The 27,891-nt window shown below is 41.3% G+C and overlaps 1 protein-coding gene across 1 annotated transcript in view; it reads right to left on the minus strand.

The window, feature by feature from the left end:
• The window catches only part of SPON1 (spondin 1), a 310,767-nt gene that overhangs the window by 115,728 nt on the left and 167,148 nt on the right, over positions 1-27,891 (minus strand). Inside the window, exon 6 of the mRNA XM_032166548.2 lies at positions 24,062-24,210. Coding sequence (XP_032022439.1) covers positions 24,062-24,210 — 149 coding nt within the window. The remainder of the gene's footprint in view (positions 1-24,061; positions 24,211-27,891) is intronic.

The raw sequence follows: 27,891 nt of genomic DNA on the forward strand, positions 1-27,891 counted from the left end.
CTTTCCTCTTGCTGTCCTTGTGATAGTGAGTGAGTGCTCAGAGATTTGGTTGTTTAAAAGTGTGTGGCCCTGCCCACTCTCTTCCTCCTGCTCCAGCCTTATAGGACATGCTGGCTTCCCCTTCACCTTCTGCCATGATTGCAAGCTTCCTGAGGTCTCCACAGCCATGTTTCCTTTACAGCCTGTGGAACCATGAGCCAATTAAACCTATTTTCTTTATAAGTTACCAAGTCTCAGGTAGTTCTTTATAGCAATGTAAGAACAGACTAATACATGGGCTAAAGGGAATTACAGTGTTCTAAGGTTTTTGCATTGTCCAAGAAATAGTAAAAGTATGTTAAATGCTAATATATTAGAATCTAATAAGTAAAGGATGTATGTTGTAAAAGATTCAAGATAGAAGAAGAAGTAAAACTAACATGCGAATGGAGGTCAAAATAATAAAGTTCTAAACCAGGCCATACACCTGCCCTGCAACAAATTCTGCAGTTGTCTTAGGGCCCTAATTTGGAGTGCTTGGAGGTTAACTTCAGACTCACTTCTTTGTGTATTATATGTACTTGATATATACTTACTCAAATTTGGGGTCACTATGCATGGGATAAGTTTCAAATTATCACCATGTCCATTTGAGAAAGAATATCCCTTGGCCACTGAAACAGAGGAAACCCCCATCTCAAAAGATCCAACCATGCTTGCAGTCATGAATACAGATCACAAGCCAATAAACACATCTTTTATATTTGCATTGATTCTTGAATGCATTATGCAGGGAAGTCATTGCATTTTAAAGAATAAATTCATTTTGCTCATGATAATATGAAAGTATCTGTGTTTCTTGGTTACATATATGCACTTATGAAATCCTATGAAATGATTTGTCTTTATATCATATTACTGACAAGCAAATAGTCTCCCCTTCTGTATTCCCTATCAAGAAATTCCCAGTAAGAATCAGATGTGTCTCCATGCATTTAAAAGCTATTTCAAAAAAGATTTCAGTTTCCCCAATGCTACTCCAGAAAGCTGCTCTCCAAGAGCTGTAGCTATCAATGAACAGGCTGCCTATAACATACATGGATCAATGCCCTTTAGAACAGCATTGGCTTGCTAGTTAATAAGCTTTTGATTTTCCTTACTCATTGATTAATGAAGCAGTAGTTTTGCCTTTGAATAGGAAGATAAATTAAGAAGTACTGTAACTGGAGTCTGTTGGGAAATAGGTTGTAGCTTGGAGAACTGGAAGTAGCTATGGAGACAAAGGAGGTAAAATGGCTAACTTTGCTAAAGGAGTCCTTCTGTCAGTGAACCGAGGTCTAAAGCATTCAACTCAATTTAACAGACATTTCTCAATGTACTATGAGCCATATGCAAAGCCTGACTAGGGAGATGGAGGGGTGATTCCAGAGTACACCCCATCTCAGACTGACTCCTACTTTTGTTTTTAGGAGCAGACACCCATAATACAAGGCAGGAACTGGGCCAAATGGGGTTACAATATGGTCTGGAAGATCCAAGGAGGCGGAAATGACATGCATTTGGAAGGAGATGGAAAGGTATTCTGGCAAGGAGGGTATGGAAGGTTGAGTGGAATGCTGATGGATAGATTGGGAGAGAAAGGTCTTCTAGGGATGGAAACCTTACGGGCTCCACAGTGTCAAAAGGACATGTTATAATGTTGGGGTAGAATCTGAAGAGGCAGCAGACTATCTCTCCATGAGATGGGGCTCCTGTTTTATCTTTGATTTGTATATTTCTATGTTAAAGAAAAATTGCTATGCTTACATGATTATAGAACAATTACAACTGTGATTTATAGTTTATAATTTCTGTCACTAATTTCTTATGCTCTGACATTTCTTTCCTTCTCTGAGACAAAAAATTTAAGCTGTTGCATGGAGGTAGAAGGCATTATAACCCAGGAGGATGACATGTCTCCCACCCTGGGTCTTATTCATCTCTGTGCTGGGGTCTGTAGCACAGGGTCTTACTCAGAGCTTTGCACACAGTAGATGTTGACAATTATTTGTTGAATGAACAAATACTTTGGTCTCTGGTCGCTTCCTTGCTCAGAAACCCTCAATGGCTTCCTAATTACTTTAGGTCTACTAGTAATCTCTGCATCTCTCCAGCCTGGTATTTAAGTTCATTTATGAAAGGACTCCACCTTTCTTTGCAGGACCACCCCCTACCACTTTAGGCACCTTTCATTCTAGGCAAGCTGGGTGGACTGCTTTGGTTTCTATGGAGGACATCTTCTGTGGGCTACAAGAACTTGTTTGCTTGGAGAATGAAAGGCTAACCTTTGAGAGAGCTTCAGGATAACAGAGCTGAAAAACTACATGGGCAGGGCAGGAGGGACATTCCACAGACGTTCTGACCAGACGTGGGAAATGAACAATGCATTCGCATATGGCTCTTTGGAAAACAGATCTGCAGACCAGATGCAACAGTGGCACGGATTCAGCTCTTGGAACAGCTACTCCATGTAGCCAAAGGGCATACATTGGCTGCCTTCCTAACATGATCAGTTAATGAGTCCATCCTCAGACACAGAGAAGGTAACAACAAAAACTGCTATCCTGGTCCCGATGGGGTCCAGCAAGAGGAAGACAAGAAAGGAGGTAATTTTAGCATCTACTGAGAATCCAGAAAAGGGAGTTCAATGTTGCTCCTGATACCTGCAATTTCCCAAGGCAAGGTTAAGCCCTACACTGTGCTCCCTGTGTCCTGTCCTTGACTTTTCTAGCCTTAGTTGCACTGTAGTGGAATCATCTATTTTTCTTTTTCACAAATGGTTACCATTTCAGCAGGTAATCAATATAATGAAAACATTAATGAGACATTTTCTATTCTATTTAGTTTCACGCTCACCATGGGTCTTTTTGTTCCCCATTTTTCTATTCTTTTTTCTTTTATTATTATTTTTAGTTGACAGATAATTTTGTACATATTTACATAATTTTGTACATAGTGTGATATTTTGATACATGTACACAATGTATAATAATCAAAGGGTAATTTGCATGCATATCACCTCATTTATTGTTTCTTTGTGTTGAGAACATTCAAAATCGGCTCTTCTAGCTATATTTGAAAACACACTGTAGATTGTTGTTAATTACAGTCATGCTCCAGTGACATTGGAACTTATTCCTTCTATCTAGTTGCAATCTTGCATCTGTTAACTAACCTCTCACCATCCCCTGACTTCCAGTCTCCAGTAACCACTATTCCACACTCTATTTCTACGAGATCAACTTTTTCAGCTCCCACATATGAGTGAGAGCATGTGGTATTTATCTTTCCATGCCTGGCTTATTATCACTTAACAAAATGTCAGCCAAGCTCATCTACATTGCCTCAAATGATGGCATTTCATTCTTTTTTATGGCTAGATAGTATTATATTGTGTATATACACCACTTTTTCTTTATTCATTGATTTGCTGATGGACACTTATGTTGATTCCATATCTTGGCTACTGTGAATAATGCCACAACAAACATGGGAGTGCAGTTGTCTCTTCAACATACTGGTGTAATCACCTGTTTTTCTGTCAGTCTTTCCCAAGAGACTAGGAGTGCCTTAAAGACAAGTGATTTCCCAAATACAGTCATGCCTCACTTAACAATGGGGATGTGCTCTGAGAAATGTGTCATTAGGCAATTTCTTCATTGTGCAAACATCATAGAGGGTACTTACACAAGCTTGGAGGGTCTAGCCTACTACACACCTAGGCTATATGGTATAGCCTATTGTTCTTAGGCTATAAACCTGTACAGCATGTGACTGTACTGAATACCATAGGCAATTGTAATGCAATGGTAAGTATTTGTATATTTAAACATATCAAGGTACCATTAAAATAAGGTATAAAAGATAACAAATGGTACACCTGTGTGGAACTTGCAGGACTGGAAGTTACTCTGTGTCAGTCAGTGAGTGGTGAGTGAATGTGAAGGCCTAGGACGTTACTGCACACTACTGTAGACTTAACAAACACTGTACACTTAGGCTACACTAAATTTATAAAAACACTTTTCTTCAATAATAAATTAACCTGAGCTTGTTGTAACTTTTTACTTTATACATTTTTTTTAACCTTTTTAACGACTGTAATAGCACTTAGCTTAAAACAACAACAGAGTGAATGTTGTACAAGAATGTTTTCATTCTTTATATCTTTATTCTACAGGCCTTTTTAATTCTTTTTTTAACTTTTTAAACTTTTTTGTTAAAAGCTAAGATGTAAACACACACATTTAAAAAAATGTGCTTAAGCCTATACAGGGTCAGGATCATCAACATCATTGACTTCCACTTCCACACCTTGTCCCACTGGAAGGTCCTCAGGGGCAGTAACTCATAACTCTCAGCTTCTAGGATAACAATACCTTCCTCTGGAATATCTGTGAAAGACTTGCCTGAGGCTGTTTGATAGCTAACTTAAAAAAATAAATAGGAGTACACGCTAGAATAATGATAGAAATTACAGTATAGTGAATACTAGGCAATGGGAATTTTTCAGCTCCATTATAATCTTAAGGGACCACTGTCATGGATGCAGTCTGTCGTTGATTAAAATGTTATGCAGTGCATGACTGTATGGTGTTTGATGCATGAGTGAATGAATGAATGCAGTCTATGTTATGTGCACACATCTTTTTTTACCACTAGATGGCAAGTATTCATTGAAAAGTCCAGCTCTAAACTGTCTCAGAGACACAATCTGGTCAAAAGTAAATGTTTCAGTACACTGGAGGAGTACATACACCAGAGTGACGTTTTCAGGGCTGCCCATGTCTCTTCTCTTTTAGTAGAGACAGAAAAAAGTACCAGGATGGAAGTCAAAAGTCCTGTGTTGCCACTTGCATTTGGACATGTGAAGTATATCTTCTGAGCCTCAGTTTTCTAACCTAAAATAACAGGTAGATTATAGCTCCTTTGGGCACCAGGAGGAGAATGATCCACCAAGATCCCACAAGGTGCTTTCAGATACAACATCATTTAAAGTTCCTAAGCTTGGGTGTTTGTTGGTTGGTTGGCTTAATTTTTTTAATTTCAACTATAAAATAATTACTTTTTGAACAGATAACACAAAAACATGGTACCACATTCCAAAGGCACCAAAGGGAATACATTAAAAGGTCCCCCTCTTCGTTTTCTGCAATCTCTTAACTCTCCACCCTAGAGGCAACCACTATTAATATTCTTATATACCCTTCAAGAGACGTAAGTACGCATCTTTAGAAAGATAGCACAATGGGACCAACCATGAGTACCCTGCTGCATTTTCTTTTTTAATGAAACAATTGGTCTTGGAAATGTTTAATATCAAAATCTCATTTTTATTTAACTGGTCCCCTATTCATGGATATTTAATTTGTTCCACTCTTGTGTTACAATGTTCAATAAATAGAATATGCCTAAATGTGAGTATATCTGCGTATATAAAGTTCTGACTGAACTGCTGAGTCAGAAGAAAGTGCTCTCCAGGGTAGAAAGGTGTTTCCCTACACCTCTGACAATATAGTTATCAAAAGTCTAACAGATCAAAAATTGTAGCTCTGTGAAACTAATTTGTATTTCTATGATTGTAAATGAACATCATTTATAATATCTAAAAGCCATCTGATTTCCCTTTTCTGAGATCTGTCCATGTGTTTTGATCTATTGGTTTGTTGGTCTTTTAAAAACTGACCATAAGAGCTCTTTATATAAAAAAAAAAAAAAAATTAGCCCTTTGTTTAGCGAGACTCTGTCTCAAAAAAAAAAAAAAAAGTCTTAGTATTTTCCACTATTTAAAAAATGTTTTGGGCCACGCGTGGTGGCTCATGCCCATAATACCAGCACTTTGGGAGGCCAAGGCAGGGAGATCACTTGATTTCAGGAGCTCGAGACCAGCCTGGCCAACATGGTGAAAGCCCATCTCTACTAAAACTATAAAAATTATCCAGGCTGGTGGTGGGCACCTGTAATCCGAGATACTTGGGAGGCTGCAGCAGGAGAATCACTTGAAACTTGGAGGCAGAGGTTGCAGTGAGCCAAGTTTGCGCCACTGCACTCTAGCCTGGGCAATAGAGTGAGACTCCACCTCAAAAAAAGAAATGTTTTAGTTTACTTCATTAACCTTTTATGATCTCTGGGTTTTGTGATGTGCTTGGAGGAAACTTTGTTCTAGATTATAAAAATGGTTCTGGCCAGGTGCAGTGGCTCATGCCTGTAATCCCAACACTTTGGGAGGCCAAAGCAGGTGGATCACCTGAGGTCAGGAGTTTGAGACCAGCCTGACCAACAAGGTGAAACACTACCTCTACTAAAAAAAAATACAAAACTTAGCTAGGCATGGTGGCAGGTGCCTATAGTCTCAGCTACTCAGGAGGCTGAGACAGGAGAATTGCTTGAACCCGGGAGGTGGGGAGGCTGCAGTGAGCCAAGATCACACCACTGCACTCCAGCCTGGGCAACAGAGCAAGACTCCATCTCAAAAAAAAAAAAAAAAAAAAAAGGTTCTTTCATGTTTTCCTCTAACGTTTTTACGTTTTCATTTAAAAATATTTAAACTTTTGGGGGTGGAGCCAAGATGGCCGAATAGGAAGAGCTCCAGTCTGCAGCTCCCAGCGTGAGCGACACAGAAGACGGGTGATTTCTGCATTTCCATTTGAGGTACCGGGTTCATCTCACTAGGGAGTGCGAAATAGTGGGTGCAGGACAGTCAGTGCAGTGCACTGTGTGCAAGCCAAAGCAGGCTGAGGCATTGCCTCACTCGGGAAGCACAAGGGGTCAGGGAGTTCCCTTTCCTAGTCAAAGAAAGGGGTAACAGACGGCACCTGGAAAATCGGGTCACTCCCACCCTAATACTGCGCTTTTCCAATGGGCTTGGAAAATGGCACACCAGGAGATTGTGTCCTGCACCTGGCTTGGAGGGTCCTATGAAAACGGAGTCTCGATGATTGCTAGCACAGCAGTCTGAGATCAAACTGCAAGGTGGCAGCAAGGCTGGGGGAGGGGCGCACGCCATTGCCCAGGCTTGCTTAGGTAAACAAAGCAGGCAGGAAGCTCGAACTGGGTGGAGACCACCACAGCTCATGGAGGCCTGCCTGCCTCTGTAGGCTCCACCTCTGGGGGCAGGGCACAGACAAATAAAAATTCAGCAGGAATCTCTGCAGACGTAAATGTCCCTGTCTGACAGCTTTGAAGAGAGTAGTGGTTCTCCCAGCACACAGCTGGAGATCTGAGAACAGGCAGACTGCCTCCTAAAGTGGGTCCCTGAACCCCGAGCAGCCTAACTGTGAGGCACCCCCCAGCGGGGACTGACTGACATCTCACTCGGCCAGGTACTCCTCTGAGACAAAACTTCCAGAGGAACTATCAGACAGCTGAGTTTGTGGTCTCATGAAAATCCGCTGTTCTGCAGCCACTGCTGCTGACACCCAGCCAAACAGGGTCTAGAGTGGACCTCTAGCAAACTCCAACAGACCTGCAGCTGAGGGTCCTGTCTGGTAGAAGGAAAACTAACAAACAGAAAGGACATCCACACCAAAAACCCATCTGTACATCACCATCATCAAAGACCAAAAGTAGATAAAACCACAAAGATGGGGAAAAAACAGAGCAGAAAAACTGGAAACTCTAAAAAGCAGAGCACCTCTCCTCCTCCAAAAGAACGCAGTTCCTCACCAGCAACGGAACAAAGCTGGACGGAGAATGACTTTGAAGAGATGAGAGAAGAAGGCTTCAGACGATCAAACTACTCTGAGCTACGGGAGGAAATCCAAAACAATAGCAAAGAAGTTAAAAACTTTGAAAAAAAATTAGACGAATGGATAACTAGAATAACCAATGGAGAGAAGGGCTTAAAGGAGCTGATGGGGCTGAAAGCCAAGTTTCGAGAACTACGTGAAGATTGCAGAAGGCTTGGTAGCCGATGCGATCAACTGGAAGAAGGGGTATCAGTGATGGAAGATGAAATGAATGAAATGAAGCGAGAAGGGAAGTTTAGAGAAAAAAGAATAAAAAGAAATGAACAAAGCCTCCAAGAAATTTGGGACTATGTGAAAAGACCAAACCTACGTCTGATTGGTGTACCTGAAAGTGACGGGGAGAATGGAACCAAGTTGGAAAACATTCTGCAAGATATTATCCAGGAGAACTTCCCCAATCTAGCAAGGCAGGCCAACATTCAGATTCAGGAAATACAGAGAACACCACAAAGATACTCCTCGAGAAGAGCAACTCCAAGACACATAATTGTCAGATTCACCAAAGTTGAAATGAAGGAAAAAATGTTAATGGCAGCCAGAGAGAAAGGTCGGGTTACCCACAAAGGGAAGCCCATCAGACTAACAGCTGATCTCTTGGCAGAAACTCTACAAGCCAGAAGAGAGTGGGGGCCGATATTCAACATTCTTAAAGAAAAGAATTTTCAACCCAGAATTTCATATCCAGCCAAACTAAGCTTCATAAGTGAAGGAGAAATAAAATACTTTACAGACAAGCAAATGCTGAGAGATTTTGTCACCACCAGGCCTGCCCTACAAGAGCTCCTGAAGGAGGCACTAAACATGGAAAGGAACAACCGGTACCAGCCACTGCAAAAACATGCCAAATTGTAAAGACCATTGAGGCTAGGAAGAAACTGCATCAACTAATGAGCAAAATAACCAGCTAACATCATAATGACAGGATCACATTCACACATAACAATATTAACTTTAAATGTAAATGGGCTAAATGCTCCAATTAAAAGACACAGACTGGCAAACTGGATAAGGAGTCAAGACCCATCAGTGTGCTGTATTCAGGAAACCCATCTCACATGCAGAGACACACATAGACTCAAAATAAAGGGATGGAGGAAGATCTATCAAGCAAATGGAAAACAAAAAAAGGCAGGGGTTGCAATTCTAGTCTCTGATATAATAGACTTTAAACCAACAAAGATCAAAAGAGACAAAGAAGGCCATTACATAATGGTAAAGGGATCAATTCAACAAGAAGAGCTAACTATCCTAAATATATATGCACCCGACACAGGAGCACCCAGATTCATACAGTAAGTTCTGAGTGACCTACAAAGGGACTTAAACTCCCACACAATAATAACGGGAGATTTTAACACCCCACTGTCAACATTAGACAGATCAAGGAGACAGAAAGTTAACAAGGATATCCAGGAATTGAACTCAGCTCTGCACAAAGTGGACCTAATAGACATCTACAGAACTCTCCACCCCAAATCAACAGAATATACATTATTTTCAGCACCACACCACACCTATTCCAAAATTGATCACATAGTTGGAAGTAAAGCTCTTCTCAGCAAATGTAAAAGAACAGAAATTAGAACAAACTGTCTCTCAGACCACAGTGCAATCAAACTAGAACTCAGGATTAAGAAACTCACTCAAAACCGCTCAACTACATGGAAACTGAACAACCTGCTCCTGAATGACTACTGGGTATATAATGAAATGAAGGCAGAAATAAAGATGTTCTTTGAAACCAACGAGAACAAAGACACAACATACCAGAATCTCTGGGACACATTCAAAGCAGTGTGTAGAGGGAAATTTATAGCACTAAATGCCCACAAGAGAAAGCAGGAAAGATCCAAAATTGGCACCCTAACATCACAATTAAAAGAACTAGAAAAGCAAGAGCAAACACATTCAAAAGCTAGCAGAAGGCTAGAAATAACTAAAATCAGAGCAGAACTGAAGGAAATAGAGACACAAAAAACCCTTCAAAAAATTCATGAATCCAGGGCTGGTTTTTTGAAAAGATCAACAAAATTGATAGACCCCTAGCAAGACTAATAAAGAAGAAAAGAGAGAAGAATCAAATAGATGCAATAAAAAATGAAAAAGGGGATATCACCACCAATCCCACAGAAATACAATCTACCATCAGAGAATACTACAAACACCTCTATACGAATAAACTAGAAAATCTAGAATAAATGGATAAATTCCTCGACAAATACACCCTCCCAAGACTAAACCAGCAAGAAGTTGAATCTCTGAATAGACCAATAACAGGTTCTGAAATTGTGGCAATAATCAATAGCTTACCAACCAAAAAGAGTCCAGGACCAGATGGATTCACAGCCGAATTCTACCAGAGGTACAAGGAGGAACTGGTACCATTCCTTCTGAAACTATTCCAATCGATAGAAAAAGAGGGAATCCTCCCTAACACATTTTATGAGGCCAGCATCGTCCTGATACCAAAGCCTGGCAGAGACATAACCAAAAAAGAGAATTTCAGACCAATATCCTTGATGATCATTGATGCAAAAATCCTCAATAAAATACTAGCAAACCGAATCCAGCAGCACATCAAAAAGCTTATACACCATGATCAAGTGGGCTTCATCCTTGGGATGCAAGGCTGGTTCAACATACGCAAATCAATAAATGTAATCCATCATATAAACAGAACCAAAGGCAAAAACCACGTGATTATCTCAATAGATGCAGAAAAGGCCTTTGACAAAATTCAACAACACTTCATGCTAAAAACTCTCAATAAATTAGGTATTGATGGGACATATCTCAAAATCATAAGAGCTATCTATGACAAACCCACAGCCAATATCATACTGAATGGGCAAAAACTGGAATCATTCCCTGTGAAAACTGGCACAAGACAGGGATGCCCTCTCTCACCACTCCTATTCAACATAGTGCTGGAATTTCTGGCCAGGGCAATCAGGCAGGAGAAGGAAATAAAGGGTATTCAATTAGGAAAAGAGGAAGTCAAACTGTCCCTGTTTGCAGATGATATGATTGTATATCTAGAAAACCCCATTGTCCTCAGCCCAAAATCTCCTTAAGCTGATTAGCAACTTCAGCAAAGTCTCAGGATACAAAATCAATGTACAAAAATCACAAGCATTCTTGTACACCAATAACAGACAAACAGAGAGCCAAATCATGAGTGAACTCCCATTCACAATTGCTTCAAAGAGAATCAAATACCTAGGAATCCAACTTACAAGGGATGTGAAGGACCTCTTCAAGGAGAACTACAAACCACTGCTCAATGAAATAAAAGAGGATACAAACTAATGGAAGAACATTCCATGCTCATGGGTTGGAAGAATCAATATCGTGAAAATGGCCATACTGCCCAAGGTAATTTATAGATTCAATGCCATCTCCATCAAGCTACCAATGACTTTCTTCACAGAATTGGAAAAAACTACTTTAAAGTTCATATGGAACCAAAAAGGAGCCCACATTGCCAAGTCTATCCTAAGCCAAAAGAACAAAGCTGGAGGCATCATGCTACCTGACTTCAAATTATACCAGAAGGCTACAGTAACCAAAACAGCATGCTACTGGTACCACAACAGAGACATAGATCAATGGAACAGAACAGAGCCCTCAGAAATAATGCCACATATCTACAACTATCTGATCTTTGACAAACCTGACAAAAACAAGCAATGGGGAAAGGACTCCCTATTTGATAAATGGTGCTGGGAAAACTGGCTAGCCATATGTAGAAAGCTGCAACTGGATCCCTTCCTTACACCTTATACAAAAATTAATTCAAGATGGATTAAAGACTTACAAGTTAGACCTAAAACCATAAAAACCCTAGAAGAAAACCTAGGCAATACCATTCAGGACATAGGCGTGGGCAAGGACTTCATGTCTAAAACACTAAAAGCAATGGCAACAAAAGCCAAAATTGACAAATGGGATCTAATTAAACTAAAGAGCTTCTGCACAGCAAAAGAAACTACCATCAGAGTGAACAGGCAACCTACAAAATGGGAGAAAATTTTTGCAACCTACTCATCTGACAAAGGGCTAATATCCAGAATCTACAATGAACTCAAACAAATTTACAAGAAAAAACAAACAACCCCATCAAAAAGTGGGCAAAGGACATGAACAGACACTTCTCAAAAGCAGACATTTATGCAGCCAAAAAACACATGAAAAAATGCTCATCATCACTGGCCATCAGAGAAATGCAAATCAAAACCACAATGAGATACCATCTCACACCAGTTAGAATGGCGATCATTAAAAAGTCAGGAAACAACAGGTGCTGGAGAGGATGTGGAGAAATAGGAACACTTTTACACTGTTGGTGGGACTGTAAACTAGTTCAACCATTGTGGAAGTCAGTGTGGCGATTCCTCAAGGATCTACAACTAGAAATACCATTTGACCGAGCCTTCCCATTACTGGGTATATACCCAAAGGACTATAAATCATGCTGCTATAAAGACACATGCACACGTATGTTTATTGCAGCACTATTCACAATAGCAAAGACTTGGAACCAACCCAAATGTCCAACAACGATAGACTGGATTAAGAAAATGTGGCACATATACACCATGGAATACTATGCAGCCATAAAAAATGATGAGTTCATGTCCTTTGTTGGGACATGGATGAAACTGGAAAACATCATTCTCAGTAAACTATCGCAAGGACAAAAAACCAAACACCACATGTTCTCACTCATAGGTGGGAATTGAACAATGAGAACTCATGGACACAGGAAGGGGAACATCACACTCCAGGGACTGTTTTGGGGTGGGGGGAGGGGGAGGTACAGCATTAGGAGATATACCTAATGCTAAATGACGAGTTAATGGGTGCAGGAAAACAACATGGCACATGGATACATATGTAACAAACCTGCACATTGTGCACATGTACCCTAAAACCTAAAGTATAATAAAACAAATATTTAAACTTTTGATATATTTGGAGCTTGTATTGGTTCCAGGATTAAGGTATGAAGAAAAATATTTTTTCCAGATGGCTTCCAGTTGTGCCATTACCACTTATTGCAAGATCTAGTGTTTTTCCAACTGATATGAGATTATACTTTTTTCATATACTTAACTTACAAAGAATGTGTGTCTATTTCTGGACTTTCTATTAGATTCTATTGATCTGTGTATTCACTCTCTAGCTTCACACAGTTTTAGTTAATGTTGTTTTATAACATTTTTATATCTGGTTTAGCCAGTCTCCCCTTCATTATATGCTTTTTCAAACATTTTCTGGCTATTGTTGACTGTTTAGTTTTCTATTTCTGTAGTATCAGCCTGTATAGTTTTTAAAAAATTATCTGAGATTTTTGAGGGAACACTTTAAATTTACAGATTAAGTTATGGAGTATTTTTTTTGGGGGGGGAATATTTGGTTTCTTATCAAAGTTTTCTTTGTTCATTTAAATATTATTCTTTTAAAAAGGTACAGTAGGCCAGGTGTGGTGGCTCACACCTGTAATCCCAGAACTTTGGGAGACCAAGGCAGGTGGAACACCTGAAGTCAGGAGTTCGAGACTAGCCTGGCCAACATGGTGAAACCCCATCTCTTCTAAAAATGTAAAAATTAGCCGGGCATGGTGGTGGGCGCCTGTAATCCCAGCTACTCGGGAAGCTGAGGCAGGAGAATTGCTTGAACCTGAGAGATGGAGGTTGCAGTGAGCCAACGTGGTGCCACTGCACTCCAGCCTGGGCAACAGAGAGAGACTCTGTCTCAAAAAAAAAAAAAAAAAAAAAAAAAACAGGTAAAGTAATTTGTGTTCATGGTAAAATTCAAGCAATACAAGAGGCCATATGGCAAAATGCGAATGAAAGTTTCAGTTCTGCCCCTTACTCTCCATGTGCTCTAGAGGCAAGGAGTTTCTGGTGTATGTTCATAGAGATATTCTATGCATATATAATCCTATACATGAATATAATCGTTTCACTCTCACCTGCCATTTTTCATATATGGAATCAAGCTATACACACTGTTCTGCTTTTTTCCCATCTAACTATATACACCAGGGAGCATTCTGTATCAGTACACACAAATCTGCCTTATTCTTTTTAATAGCTGCATGGTATCTGACCTGTTAAATGCATCCAGAGTTTCTAACATGTCCCTTATTGATGAAAGTTTGCTTGTTCCATCTCTTAAAAATAAAATACTGTAATGAATATTCTTCCTCATATACCTTTGTACAAGACTATTTCAGAAAGACATATTCCTAGATATAGAATTATTTTATTATGTTGATGTATAAGGAAAACATATATACACACAACAATGTGAATATACCTAACACTCCTGAACTGTGCACTTAAAAATGGTTCAGATGGTAAATATTACGTGTTTTCTTTTACTACAATAGTAAAAAGAAAATGTATAATTTTGATAGATATTGCTAAATCGTCTTCTAAATCTTAAGGTAATATATTAATGATCTCAGTTAAATTTGCCTTCTATTTGCAATATTTTGGCTCAGTTACTGTAAAAATAGATATTTTAGTGAGTCAAATATTCTGTAAGTCTTGAATAAGACTGTCCCACATTTCTCTCATACAGAGATTCTCAGAAAAATTCCCAGGGATCATGATGCTGTCTTATAAAACTGTAGAGGTTAAGAAGTAATGCTAAGAGGCCAGCTCTATACCCTTCCAGCAAAAGAAGCCTGTGCCAGTTTTGTTAAAGAACAGGCATCACGAAATCACTCTGGCAGCTTGTCCTACTGTAATCTGGATTTGTTTGAAGACTCAACTGAAAGCAAACAAGAGGTTTCATATGACTCAAATCATACCTTTCAAACAATGTGTTCATTTCTGTATCGAGTATCTGTGACAGAATCTTTATTTGACTCCTTACCCTATCACCACTCTGAGTGTCATTTTATTTCTACCAACCACAAGTACCCACTTACCCATACTACATGGGAATTCAGCCTTGAATGAGGTGGGGGAGAACAAAGGAGGTGTGTGTCATCAATGTAACCCAAATAAGGTTGGGCACCATGGGGGCCATTTGCAGCAGGGTGACACACCTAAAAAAATAGACCCAATCTGACTCCCAGAAGCCTTGAAAAAGTATTAGAGGTATTTGCTGAAGGTTTCTTGAGAAGGCAGCAAAGGGAAAATGACATCACACAATATTCTGCAAAGTATACTGCTAAAAGTTCTCTTTTGAGGTTTCCTCTTTTAGAAATCAAATTTACTCAAAGTCTTCTTTGGGTTTTTACTTTTTATTTATTATTATTATTATTATTATTATTATTATTTGAGATAGAGTCTCACTCGCTTTGTCACCCAGGCTAGAGTGCAGTGGCACAATCTCAGCTCACTGCAACCTCTGCCTCCCAGGTTCAAGTGATTCTCCTGCCTCAGCCTCCTGAGTAGCTGGGATTACAGGTGCCGGCCACCACGCCTGGCTAATTTTTGTATTTTTAGTATAGACAGGGTTTCACCATGTTGGCCAGATTGGTCTCAAACTCCTGAACTCAAGTGATCTGCCTGCCTTGGCCTCCCAAAGTGCTGGGATTACAGGCGTGAGCCACCACGCCTGGCCTAAAAGTCTTCTTTGGATCTTTCTTTCTCCCTTTTCCTGATCTTTATTCTCTAGTAGATTCTACCTAGCCCAATTTATGTTTTCTTTCCATTGTATTCCCACCCAATAAAACTGAAATACCCTTTTAGAAGATGGGAGGAAAAAAGGGTTCTAAGTCCTTCCAATTTAATTTTTTTGTTGGAATAATAAGGGTAATAATGAGCTCATACTCCAAGCCATGCTTTGTACATGTATTATTTCATAACCAACAGAGGTAATTCATATCCTCATTATTGTTTTTCAAATGTAAAATCTAAGGCTCAGTGAGCTTAGGTGACCTAGTCAAGGTCAGAGACTTAAGAAGCACAGGTTCTCTACTGTTTTCATGGTTCTTAAGTAACAATGCAAGGCAGCAGGTGGCAAGGGTAAATAAGTGGCCTTAACAGTGCTTTGGGACCCCATACTCTTTCTCTGACCTCTGCCTTTCCATATTCTTGTGTTTAGGCCTAATAATGTCCCTTGATCCCACCTCAGTTGCTAAACCAAACTCTAGACCCAGCATTTTGTCACCCAATTGGTGCAGCTCTGAACTCTGGGTTTCTGCTGATCTTCCCTCTTCTTTCTTTAGTGCTCCTGAACTTCTTCCCTCTTCAGTGCCCCTATCTTCTATAGGACTGAAATCCTGCCCTGAGCTCCTGTCCTTTGGCTAGGGCCCTGCAACTCAGTCTAATTCTTGCCCATCCACTGCTGCCCTGAAATATAAATTTATCTTCTACCTTCAGTTTCCCCTGCCTTTTTTTTTTTTTGGAAACAGGGTCTGACTCTGTCGCCCAGGCGGGAGTGCAGTGGTGTGATCATGGCTCACTAAAGCCTCTGCCTCCCGGACCAAGTGATCCTTCCACCTCAGTCCCCCAACTGCTGGGACTACAGGCGTGCACCTCCATGCCTGGCTAATTTTTGGTATTTCTTGTAGAGATAAGGGCTCACTGTGTTGCCCAGGCTGGTCTTGAACTCCTGAGCTCAAGCAATCTGCCTACCTCAGCCTCCCAAAATACTGGGATTACAGGCATAAGCCACCACACCCAGGCCTTCAGTTCCCTTTTTAGTATAAAATGCCCTGCCCACAGCCACTGGATACAATAACAGGCTGGATGATTCTTTACATAGAGGTGGCCACTGGATTGGAGTAAGGGTAGATATCTGATGCAGGGGGCACCATTGCCCAGGCTATCCAGTGATCAACCTGTTTTTCTGGTGCTTCAACTAAGAGTCACCAAAACTGCTCAGCTAGCTATGAGAAGCCAAGGAGGAAGATCCTATGGCTACCATTTGGGGCCATGTGCAACCCAAGTAAGCAGAGGCAGCAGCTCTGTTGAGAAACAGTCGGGGAGAGATTCACATGGAAAGGCATGGAAAAGACCACCTGACGCTGGGGGCAGCGTGGAGGAGGGAGAGAGAGTTAGTGGTCGTCTCAGCCTGATGCCTTCCAGTTCCAGCTCTCTTGAGGCTTTTTGTATTCTGCACAAACTTGTGTTCTCATGTGTCCTACTTTCTTTCTACAATAAAGTTTCCTTTGTTCTTAAGTTAGTTTCAGTGGGTTCCTGTTACAATCAAATGAGACTTCACTAAACCACCTCTCTCCTTAGGTTGGGAGCCACATTTCTGCCCTTTGGCTTGTGTCCTGCTACATTCAGAAAGATGTGCTCCATGGCTGCCTCTAGGGCTGTTCTGGAGGTGGCATTGAACTAGCTCTAGCGAGCATCCTGATGAGGCTGTTCCAAGGAAGGGAGGGAGCATGCGCAAAGCAGTGAGTTGGGAATGGGCGTGGAGTTTTACTGTAGCTCTTTCTATATTTGAAGGCTCAATTTATGCCCTTAATTGCTTATGGTCAACTTTGAGAAAAAATGTTAGGGCAAATTGGGAGATGACACTGTCAAGTGGGGATAGAAGGGGCAGGCTGGGGCAGAGCCTGGGGATGCTGAAGTAGTTGAAGTAGATGGTGAAGGAGTTGTAGCCTCATCCTCTGGACCTTTTCATGCTGAGAAATGACACGAACTTGAAACATTAAATTTTCTAGTCCTGCAGGGGCTCTTAGGTCTTAGGACAAACCCCTCATTTTACTGATAAGGAAACAGAGGCTGAAGAATGAAAACATAGTAATGATAGCTAACATCCAGCAATCTCTTTCTAAGGGCAGGCTCTGCTCCAAGCACTTTACACTTGTCGGCTCACTTAGTCCTCAGAATGACTCTACGAGGTTGGCACAATTGCCATTTTCATCTCATAGGAGAGGGAACTGAGACACAGAGGGGTTAAGTAACTTGCCCAAAGTCACATAGTAAGCAGGAGATGGAGCCAGGATTTGAACTCAAGAAATCTTGATTCAGAGGCAATGCTTTTGGACATTATACATCACTACTTCTCATAAGCATGGAAGATCACTGGACCTTTATTATTATAAATAAAAGCTGTGGAGTGTGTGTGTGTTTGTGTGTGGTTTTTCCAAACCAGATGAAGCAGCATGTCATGAATCATAGAAAACACTCGAAGTCAGGCCATGGTTTTAATTAAAGAAAAGTGATTAAAAATTTAGAAAACAAAAAATCAGAAAAAAACAATAGTTTAGTAGACATATGTCATCTCCAATGATTTAAAGGAGATGAGAAAAGAAAATTCTCAAATCTTTTCTTCCAGTTCCTGGAGCCATATAAACTGTTTCAACTTTAAAGAAAAAGAACATCTGCTTGTCTATTGCTTCTTATGCCACAGGTGGTGTGATGATCCTATGGCCTGGTTCAAGTCATCCCCCAAAGCAAGGTCTCCTGAAGGTGAAATAATCAATGCCTGTATTAGGGTCCACCATTATCTGACCTCTTATGGTGAGGAAAGCCTTGAATCCAGAGAAATATAAAAGTTGGAATGATTTTTCTAATGGATTTTTAATAAATGGGTGGCTCTTCAAAGCTCAGAGTCTTATGCAAGAACCATTCATAGCTTGCTTGTCAATCAATTCAGATATTTGTTAGGTGCTACAGATATTAGTTGGATACCTGAAAATGTGGAAAACTGAACTGACACAAAAAGTTCTCTCTCCTTCTACAAACAGACAGAAATGCTGGACAAATATAACAAAACACATTACAAAAATACGTAAACGAGTTTAGAAAAACTGCCCAGATGCCAGAAATGGGGAGGAAAATCTAACTCAGAACAGTAAGCAGGAGCTAGTGCGTGGTGAGCTGTTGGGGCCCTGTACTAGGATACAGGCCCCAGGAGCTGGAGGTGGGGGTTTAGAAGCCCATGCATGGAGAGAAGGGGAAATCTTGAGCCAGTGAGAAGTGGGGCATGGGGGGCACGCCTGCATACAGTTGGATGTTTTAAAGGGCTGCCCTGTTTGTGAATGGGGCATGAGAAAACCCTCCATCAAGCATTCGGGAACATGGCAAGGAAGCTTGCTTCTGCCCGAGACACCTCCAAGAAATGGAACTCCCAATGTCTCTCATGCGTTAATGCAGGGTCCAGATGTATACTAGCTGTGCAGTGGGCAATTCCAATCTGAGAAAGGACACAAAAACTTGGGTGGGACCAGGAGAAGAAAATACAAAGTCACTGTAAAGACACCATGGTTTGAACCTTTTTTCCTCCAACAGGAAAAAAAGAAAAGGAAAAAAAACTACTGAGGCCGAGTGTGGTAGCTCACGCCTGTAATCCCAGCACTTTGGGAGGCCAAGGCGGGTGGATCACCTGAGGTCAGGAGTTCGAGACCAGCCTGACCAACATGGTAAAACCCCGTCTCTACTAAAAATACAAAAATTAGCTGGGCATGATGGCGGGCGCCTGTAATCCCAGCTACTCAGGAGGCTGAGGCAGGAGAATCGCTTGAACCCAGGAGGCGGAGGTTGCAGTGAGCTAAGATTGCACCACTGCACTCCAGCCTGGGTGGCAAGAGCGAAACTCCATCTCAAAAAAACAAAACAAATACCACTGAAGATGATCAAACAATTTAAAACCAAAGAAGAAACTAATGTCACTGAGACAGCAGGTTCAATGAAAAGGAAAAGTATTCTCTAAGATTATGAGAAAATAGAATAATCTGAAAGAGACAATTAGACATATTTAAAATTATTGAAGAGATAACAGTAGCCCTAATGAAGGACTAGAACAGTGGAAAGAAGCAGACGTGGATTGGAAAAGGAGACTCCAGCAGTGATGAAACCCAACAAGGCCCTGCGCAAATGTGTGTCACATTTCCCCAACGGATGCACAGATTCCCCTAAGGAAATAAGTACTTTATATGGAAATAGTCATGTATGTGCCTCTCCCACTTTGTCTGTGAATTTCATCTGAGTAGAGACAAAGTGGTCCTGCAATCAACTCTCCAGCCTCCTTTTGTGCCACAATCCCCTCACTATCCTTGTGTCACACTAGTCTTTGTTTAGTTCTAAGCACAATAAGGTATGTTTTCCCACAGGCCGTTTGCACGTGCTGTCGTTAGCATCTAAAATGATTTTCCCCTACACTTGTTTTTTGGGTTTCTGCTTCATGGTCACTTGTTAGGGAGACTTTCCTTGACCAGTTTATCTAAAACAGGCCCCTCCCTACTCATAATCCTCTTTATGGCACCACCACCCTTGTTGGTTTCTTTTCACTAAAATATATATATATATATACATATACTTAAATATATATATATACTTAAATATATATATATACTTAAATATATATATATACTTAAATATATATATACTTAAGTATATATATACTTATATATATACACTTAAATATATATATATACTTAAATATATGTGTGTATATATATATATATATTTTACATGTTTTCCTTCTCTCCACTGTTAGGATGTAGACTCACGAAGGAAAGGAGCTTTCTTGATTACTGCTGCATCTCCAATGCCTAGCATATAGTAGGTGTTCAGTAAGATTACCAAAGGAATAAACTAATAAGTTCAATAAATATTTATAAAGTTATAAATATGGAAGAAGCAACATCTAAGCTAAGTCCTGAGGGATGAATAGGAGTTCACCAGTTAGAAGGCTGCTGAAAGATGTCCTAGCTGAGAGAAGGTCCAGAGGCAAGAAGGGCATGGCCCTTTTGCGCAGACTGAAAGAAGTTCTGTATGCCCAAATCTTAGAGTTGCAGCAAGAAATAAAATTGGAGAGGTAAGACAAGGCCAGGACATAGAGGGTATTCAGGCTATGATAAGGAATTTGGACTTTATCTTAGGGTCAAGGAGAAGCTATTAAACATTTTGAGTGGGGGAGTGGCATGATCTGATTTGTTTTTTATAAAGATGGCCCTGGGGCAGCATGGGCAATAGGAGGAGAATCAGAGACAGGGACATCAGGAGGCTAGTGCAGCAATTTAGGCAAGAGATAAGTGGAGGGAGGTGGTGATGAGGGCCGATTGAACTGGATGAATTTAAAAAAGAAGGCACAAGTTTGGGTGTGGAGAATCAAGGATTCTAGCCTGAATAACTGAGTGAAAGGGGCATCATCTTTGGGCCAGCATCCAGCAGAGAACCAGACACTTAGTAAACATGCCAGAAATATGGGCTTACTAAAGTAGAAATGGTCTTAGTGGGATGAAGTGTTTTCATAACGAGTATTCATAAGCTCACTGTCCACTCCCACACCAACATACAAGTGTGATCTACCATTTCCTACAGCCCCTGCCTGCCTTGGATTACCCATTTGTGACCTGCCAGGCTAGCCATAGCTCAGTATTTCTAATTCCCAGTCCCCAGGTGTCCTGGCCACCAGGACACACTTGCCTTTGTCCTTCCATGAAGGGGTGAGCATTGTGGCCTTCCCCAGCCCCAGCCACTGGAGTCACTACTGCCAATAATTCTGCTGTAATTTTTCATTAATTTTCTTGGTGTTCTGTAGTTATAGTAACATTAAAATTTATACTCAACAGTATTACTATAACTTCCACTATTAATGGGATTAGTATTTTTGTTCATTTGTGCTTGAAAGCCATTAGCATAAAATTTACCTCCAACAATATGTATTGTGATTCTTCATGCCCTTGAAACTTGTAGTGAGCTGTAAGTTTATAATAAGAGAATGCTGGTAAGCATATAAATGTCTTTCTTGAGAAAAGAGCGTTTTTTATTTTCATCATGGCTGGACTCAGGTTCTTTGACAGAGTGATTGGTAGGATATAAAGTATTAAAGCCTGAGAACACTGTGTTAGTTTGCAGATGTTTTCAAACAAGTTTCTGGTTATTCAGAAGACACTTTTGTATTCTAGGAGGATTCATATTCTTGCTTCTTTTAATGTTGTTTCTTACCTGACTTACAAAAAAAATATAATCAATTGTGGGCTTGCGGGGAACAATATTTAGAAAGATGAGTTATTTGGAATCCTGAAATCACCCTATTCAACGGACTTTCCCAGGAGCTAGGGAACCTGAGGCACTGTTAGCAGAGGCCAGATTCAGAGGTTGGCAAGAGGAATTTCTCTATGGGGCAGCTGTGTGGGACAGGGAAAGTATACAGGTAGGCCTGGCTTCATAGGCAGGTGACCCGTGCAATCTCACAAGACCCCATGTTATGAAATTCATGGTATTGCCATCCTGAGATTCTCAAGAAGTATTGAACAAGTGGCCCCAGCTTTACACAGAGCAGATTATACATCTAGTACTGTCTGGGCTTTGGAGCCAGACAGACTTGGGTTTAAGTCCTGGTATTCTCTGCTGTTGACCATGCCTTGGTTTCCTTATCTGTAAAACTGGGATAATACTAGCATCCTCTCAGCCTAGATGTGAGGGGGGCTAAAAGTAGATATCCAGCACCCACGGGGCCTGAAAGATGGTGATAGGCACTGAGATATGCTCATTACCATGTGTGGTACCTATAATTAAACTTATTATTATGACCGTAGGTCTGAAACACTAGCCAGCTGGGATAGGCAGACAGACGTTGCCTGTGTGGTAATACAAGCCAATCACAGGCATGCTGATTAGGAACATACTAAAGAACTATTTCCTAAGAGGGACATTCTGAGGCTGGCAGTGGTGGTGGTGGGAGGGTCCCATCCATGAGTTTTCAATCGTTTTATTGCTATGACACGTCAGATAATGTTCACCAGCACAATATAGTTCCAGTTATGTATGATTCCTGCGGGATTCTTTCTTTTCCAGAAACCTCTCAAGAAAGCCAACAAGTGAGACTGACATTATTATGAAGATGCCCTTGACTCTGATGTAATTAACTGGCAAACTTTAGTATTTCAACTACTATTTGTAACAAAAGGTTTTCAAGATTCCACACCATGGAGCTTGACAAATCAGGGAGGCATAATTCCATACTTGAGAACTGGGAATGTGGACCTCCAGGATACCAAACAAGGTTTCCCCCATGATAGGCCAGACAGACTAGCACCAATATGAAGCCCTGCCTGACTTTGCCATAGGCTGAAGGAGTGATGCCAATTATGAGGCATGGCAGCCAGAGTCAGAGAAACAGAGCACAGTTAGAGAGATCATCTTGGATGAATAGCATGCACTCTTAAAACATCTGGTCAAACATCTTTTTTTCCAAGAAAGGAGGAAAGACTTCAAATCAAATTAATAAGAAACATAAGCTCATTCTGGGGCATTTTTCGACTGTAGTCCAAACTGATTCCTCAGAGGATTTGTAGCAGGAGTCAGAGTGACCTTTGTGGCATCCAATTTAGGGTTTGTGGGCAGCTTGGAGTCCAGATGGTAGGGAGCACTGCGGGCCTCAGCTGTGCTTGCCCTGCTGCGCTGCTCAGGCCTCTGGGCACATGCGCACTGTGAGATGGGGTCCCTGGTGTTTCCTTAGCCTCCTGCATTGTCTCAGGAGATGTGGGACAGGAGCACAGGGAGGGCAACAGCCTCTCAGTGACCTGTGTTGTAAAATGATCACATCCCAAGCATGCTTTGCTCTTTCCTTACTTTCTCCAGAGCACTTGGTGGGCAGTGGGACATGCTGCCTTGTGCTCTCTCAGGCTGGACGGGCTTTTGTGGGTAGTGATGGCTAAAGCTGCACTGCCACATCTTGCAGCAAACCACCACTGAGCCACGCGGCTCTTCTTCCAAGGTTCTCTCATTAGCCTCTCTCTGGTGTTAACCTGATTAGGCTTTTGATGAAGGACGACGGCACTGTCAGCCAAATGAATTGACAAGAATTATGGACTTTTTCTCCCTTATCTCACAGAGATATCAGTGAGGGCCTAGATAATGGGACTGCTCCTGGGCCCACACAACATAGGACACAGAAGATGCCTCAGTTCATAATGATTACGATGAACGAATGACTAATTTATCAAGTACCTCAAGACATAGTTGCAAAAAGCACGTGCCAATACACAAACATTTATTTTGGGGATTTGGCTGGACAGCTTGACTATTACTCCTCTGATCTTCTCAAAGATCACAGTAAGAAAACCTTAATTCACGGCTTTGACTCTCAGGAGACTAGAAACAAGGCGTCCCAACAATGTGGCCACAGCAGCAGCATTTAGCACAGGCTGAAGAAAACATGAATGCAGTCAGGGACAATCTGAGACAACAAAATGGATATTTGTGCCTCTGTCTGTCCTCTACTTAACATAAAACCCCCAAATTCAGCAAATAGATTTTCTTCCAGTACATTGTACTGCAAATTTCAAGCCCCTGGGAAAGATATCTAAGGAGTGCTTTGACTGCATTTCTGTTATTTGGTCATTCTGTGATTTTTTGTCTTACCTGTTGTCGAATTTCTTCCTCCATTTTCACGGGTGAGCCCAATTCTGCAACTTGTTTGACGCCTTCACTGGCATATCCTCCATATTCCCACAGTACATAATTCTTGGAGTGGGATCCTCCGATGATCGCAGACCAGTGATTGGCCCGACCTGGGAAAGCCAATCAGGAGGCAGTTATCAGCATGGCTGTGGCTGAAACACGAGTCCCTTAAATGATGGGGAGGATGCGTAATTGGACATCGATTCAAAGAGCACTGACTAAGCACCTATTCTGTCTTAGGCCCTGTGCCATTCAGTGATAAGACTGAGTTCCTATAAGCAAATAGGTCTTGGGAATGTACAGACAGGTCAACAGCAGATGTTGAACAAGACACAGAGACAGCCCAGAGATGCGTTCTGTCTAGGAAGGTCTCAGAGAAGGGGATAGTTGAAAGAATGTTAAAAGCTGATCATATTTGTAAGGCAAAGTAGAGTAGGACTGTTCTGGCAGACTCCCATCCAAGTGCTAACCAGGCCCGACCCTGCTTAGCTTCCGAGATCAGACATGATTGGGTGCATTCAGGGTGGTATAGCCATAGACCAGACTCAGAAACATTAAATAACATTGTGTGTTTGGAGAGTCATAACTAATTCAGCATTGCTGTGTCACAAACTGTCAAGGGGAAAGTTAGGAGCTGATGCCAGGGAGGTAGGAAGAAGCTGGCTCATGAATGGCCTTGCTCTAAATGCTTCAGGAGTTTGGATGTCATGTGAAAGGATCTGAAAACCACTGAAGGGTTCTGGCAGAGGAGTGATATAATTGCATTTGAATTTTAGATAAATCATCCGGACAGCAGTGTGAAGAATGCATTGGAGGGAGCACAGCTGGAGTGGAGAGTTGGAGAGGTAAGCAACGAGAAAAAGATAAAGAAATGTGTGGGGACCAGCCTTAGAAGTAAACATGGTTGATTTCAGCTGACTTTTATGTACATTTCAGTACAAGTGGCAGGCAGGTTAGCCATATTTAAAGGATGGGATAGACAGTTTGAATATGTGGAAGTGACCAGTCCACAGTGGTTTGGTGAAGATCACGTGGGATGGTAGCTGCAGTGGGATGTGGGAGGGAATTAATGCACAACACGACAGCATGGGAAAACAGAGTAAGATCTGGGCTGGACCAAGACAAAACTTGACTTGAGGATTTTATTTAAGTCCCGGAGGAAGAATGAACTGATAGTATCAGCACCCTACTGGATTTGTTTTTTGCATGTGATGAATATAGATGCATATAAATTTATTATTGACTAAGTTACATATAATTAGTTCATCACAGGGTTGGCTCAATTCTCAGCCATTCTTTGGTTGGTTAAACAAAGTCTCAAGTTAAATAACATTTTCAGGCATAGCAAAGAGGAAAACTTCAACTGTGTGAACCCAACTGACATTTTCAGTTTCCCACCCTGTGGTCCAGAGTGGGCAGAACTCTTCACCCCGGCACCTAAGAAAGTGGTTTTGAACATGGCCTGGTTCTGCTTACAGCTCTCATTGCTTCCCCATGGCCCTCTGCTCCAGGGGCACATCAAGAACATAGGTGTAAAGCCAGGCTGCACCTTCCTGGGCTGCTGAGGTCAGCCATGGCCCACCCCACACACAGGACATCACCATGTGGGTTAGCCCAATTGCTTGTTCATTATTTCCTACACATAAATGGGAAAATGCAGACCCCATGTTTATCATCTCTCATATCCCTAGAGTAGACAGATAGAGATGCTGCCAGCTGTTTCTCTAACTCATTTCTTGGGTGAAGAGAGTCCTAGCTGTTGTCAAAGCCAAAGTACACTTGTGTAGGGGCAATGGCTGGTAGCCAGTAATGGCCTTAGGTTCGTGATGTGGACACAGAGTGAACCAGCTTCAGAATCTCTTGCTCTCCCTGCCCTTCTCCACCAAAATACTCCTTGTTCGAGGCCTGTCCTGCCTACAATTCTGTATCTTAGTGCAGAATTACCATATGCTCTTTGCTCTGTACTCTCCTCTTGTTTGGTGTAGCCAACTCCCCTTCCTCCTTTATAAAATACTCAGTTCCTCAAGACCACCACAGGCCAACCTAAGCTTTTGTCTTCCGTCTTGCCATAGGACAAATCACATTTATTATCACTGTTACAGTCTGTTATCTCACTAGGCTGAATATTTCTTGAGGGAGACTGCCTTCAGCCCAATACCTAGTGCTGTGCCTAGTGTGTTGCTAGTGCTCAGTATATGTTTCCAGAAGCATTTCATCCAAACAATCAAATGGGAGGGCAGCAGTATAAGCACTTCACATGGTTGGGAACAGGCTTGCACAGGTTTGATTCACTGTGATTAAATTCAAGTCTTAGTTCAGCAGAGTTCCTGACACCTGCTAGGCTAAGGCAGTATCCCATGTGCTGTTAAAAAACAAGCAACAACAAAAAAGGAAGGCATTGGTCTTAGAGCTAGCAGACAGGGACTGAAATCCTAGCATTACCACTTACTGTCTTTGTAAACTTGGTTAAATTAAATTACTTTATTTCCCTGAGTCTCAGTTCCCTCGTTTGTAATTCAGGGATGATAGTGCCTACCTTATCAACCTATTATGAGAATTAAATTAAATTATTTAAAAGTGAGATGATATATTGAAATCACTACTGGCACACAATAGACAGTCAATAATTATAGTTTCTTCCTTTCATGATTGTTAGGGAGGCTACAAAACTGAGTAAAACATGAAACCTGCCTTTAATTCAGTATAAAAGAAATATGTATGATAAGATAATGGGAACATGTACAATCATAGGGGATTAGGGGAGGGACCCAGATGGAGCTTCCTGGCTTGTTCATGTAACTTCCATTATGTGCCAAGCACAGTGGCGGGCCTTGGACACTGAGGAGGACTGGATATGGTGTTGCCCTGAAGGGACTCACAGTCTGGGGGCAGGGGAAACAGATGGATAAGCGGATTAATTATAATCCACTGTGGTCAGGGTTATTTATAGCACAAGAATGCAGAGCACAGAGGATGGAGCAGCTAACTCCAAATTCCCCAGATCCAAGGAATCAAAGTCCAAAGGCACGAGTGCAGAGAAGCAGGCACCTCAAGCGTGGGACCTATCTTTATGGTTCTCACTCTTAAATAAAATTTAATTACATAAGTTCAACCTCCTAGCCAATACAGCTGTTAGTTTCCTACAATGGCCTTGCAACATAACGTATTAATTCAAATTTTTAACACGTTTAATGACATCAACCAAATAACAGATATTTGTAAGGCACTTGGCCAGGGGGAAGGAATAAGACTATGTCGCTGCCCTGGGGGCACAAGACAGGCACCTATGGGAAAACAATTTGCAACATTACAAAGGGTATTGATGTCAGGTGAGCAGCAGTCACGCAGGTGCAAAATGGTACAAGAAAGAAAGGCATGGTGACCAGGAGCCAGAAGACTCTGGCTCCAGGCCCCACTTATAACCATAAACCAGTCATTCAATCTCTCAGAGCCTCAGTTTCCCTTTAAAAAATAGAAATAATAATTACCAAGTTGGAGAATCTCCCAGAATTGTACAAATTAATTGAGACAGTTTTGGAAAGAACTGTGAAAGCTGTGAAGAATTGTACAAAACAAAGCTCTCAGTATTATTACAGATATGAAGCACCAATCCAAAAGAAGGTGGTGTAGCAAGGAAACTTTCCAGTTGGAAGGAGGATGCCTAGAGATGTAAATAAATAGATAGATAGAAAAGAGGAGAGTTTTCCGGGCGCAGGACTGGCAGGCTAGTTGGAGCAGGGATTCAATGAACAATATAGATGCTAGGCTCAAACACCTAATAGGAGTTAGGA

Source organism: Hylobates moloch, unplaced genomic scaffold (genome assembly GCF_009828535.3).
Source record: "Hylobates moloch isolate HMO894 unplaced genomic scaffold, HMol_V3 SCAFFOLD_11, whole genome shotgun sequence".
NCBI classification, from domain to species: Eukaryota; Metazoa; Chordata; class Mammalia; order Primates; family Hylobatidae; genus Hylobates; species Hylobates moloch.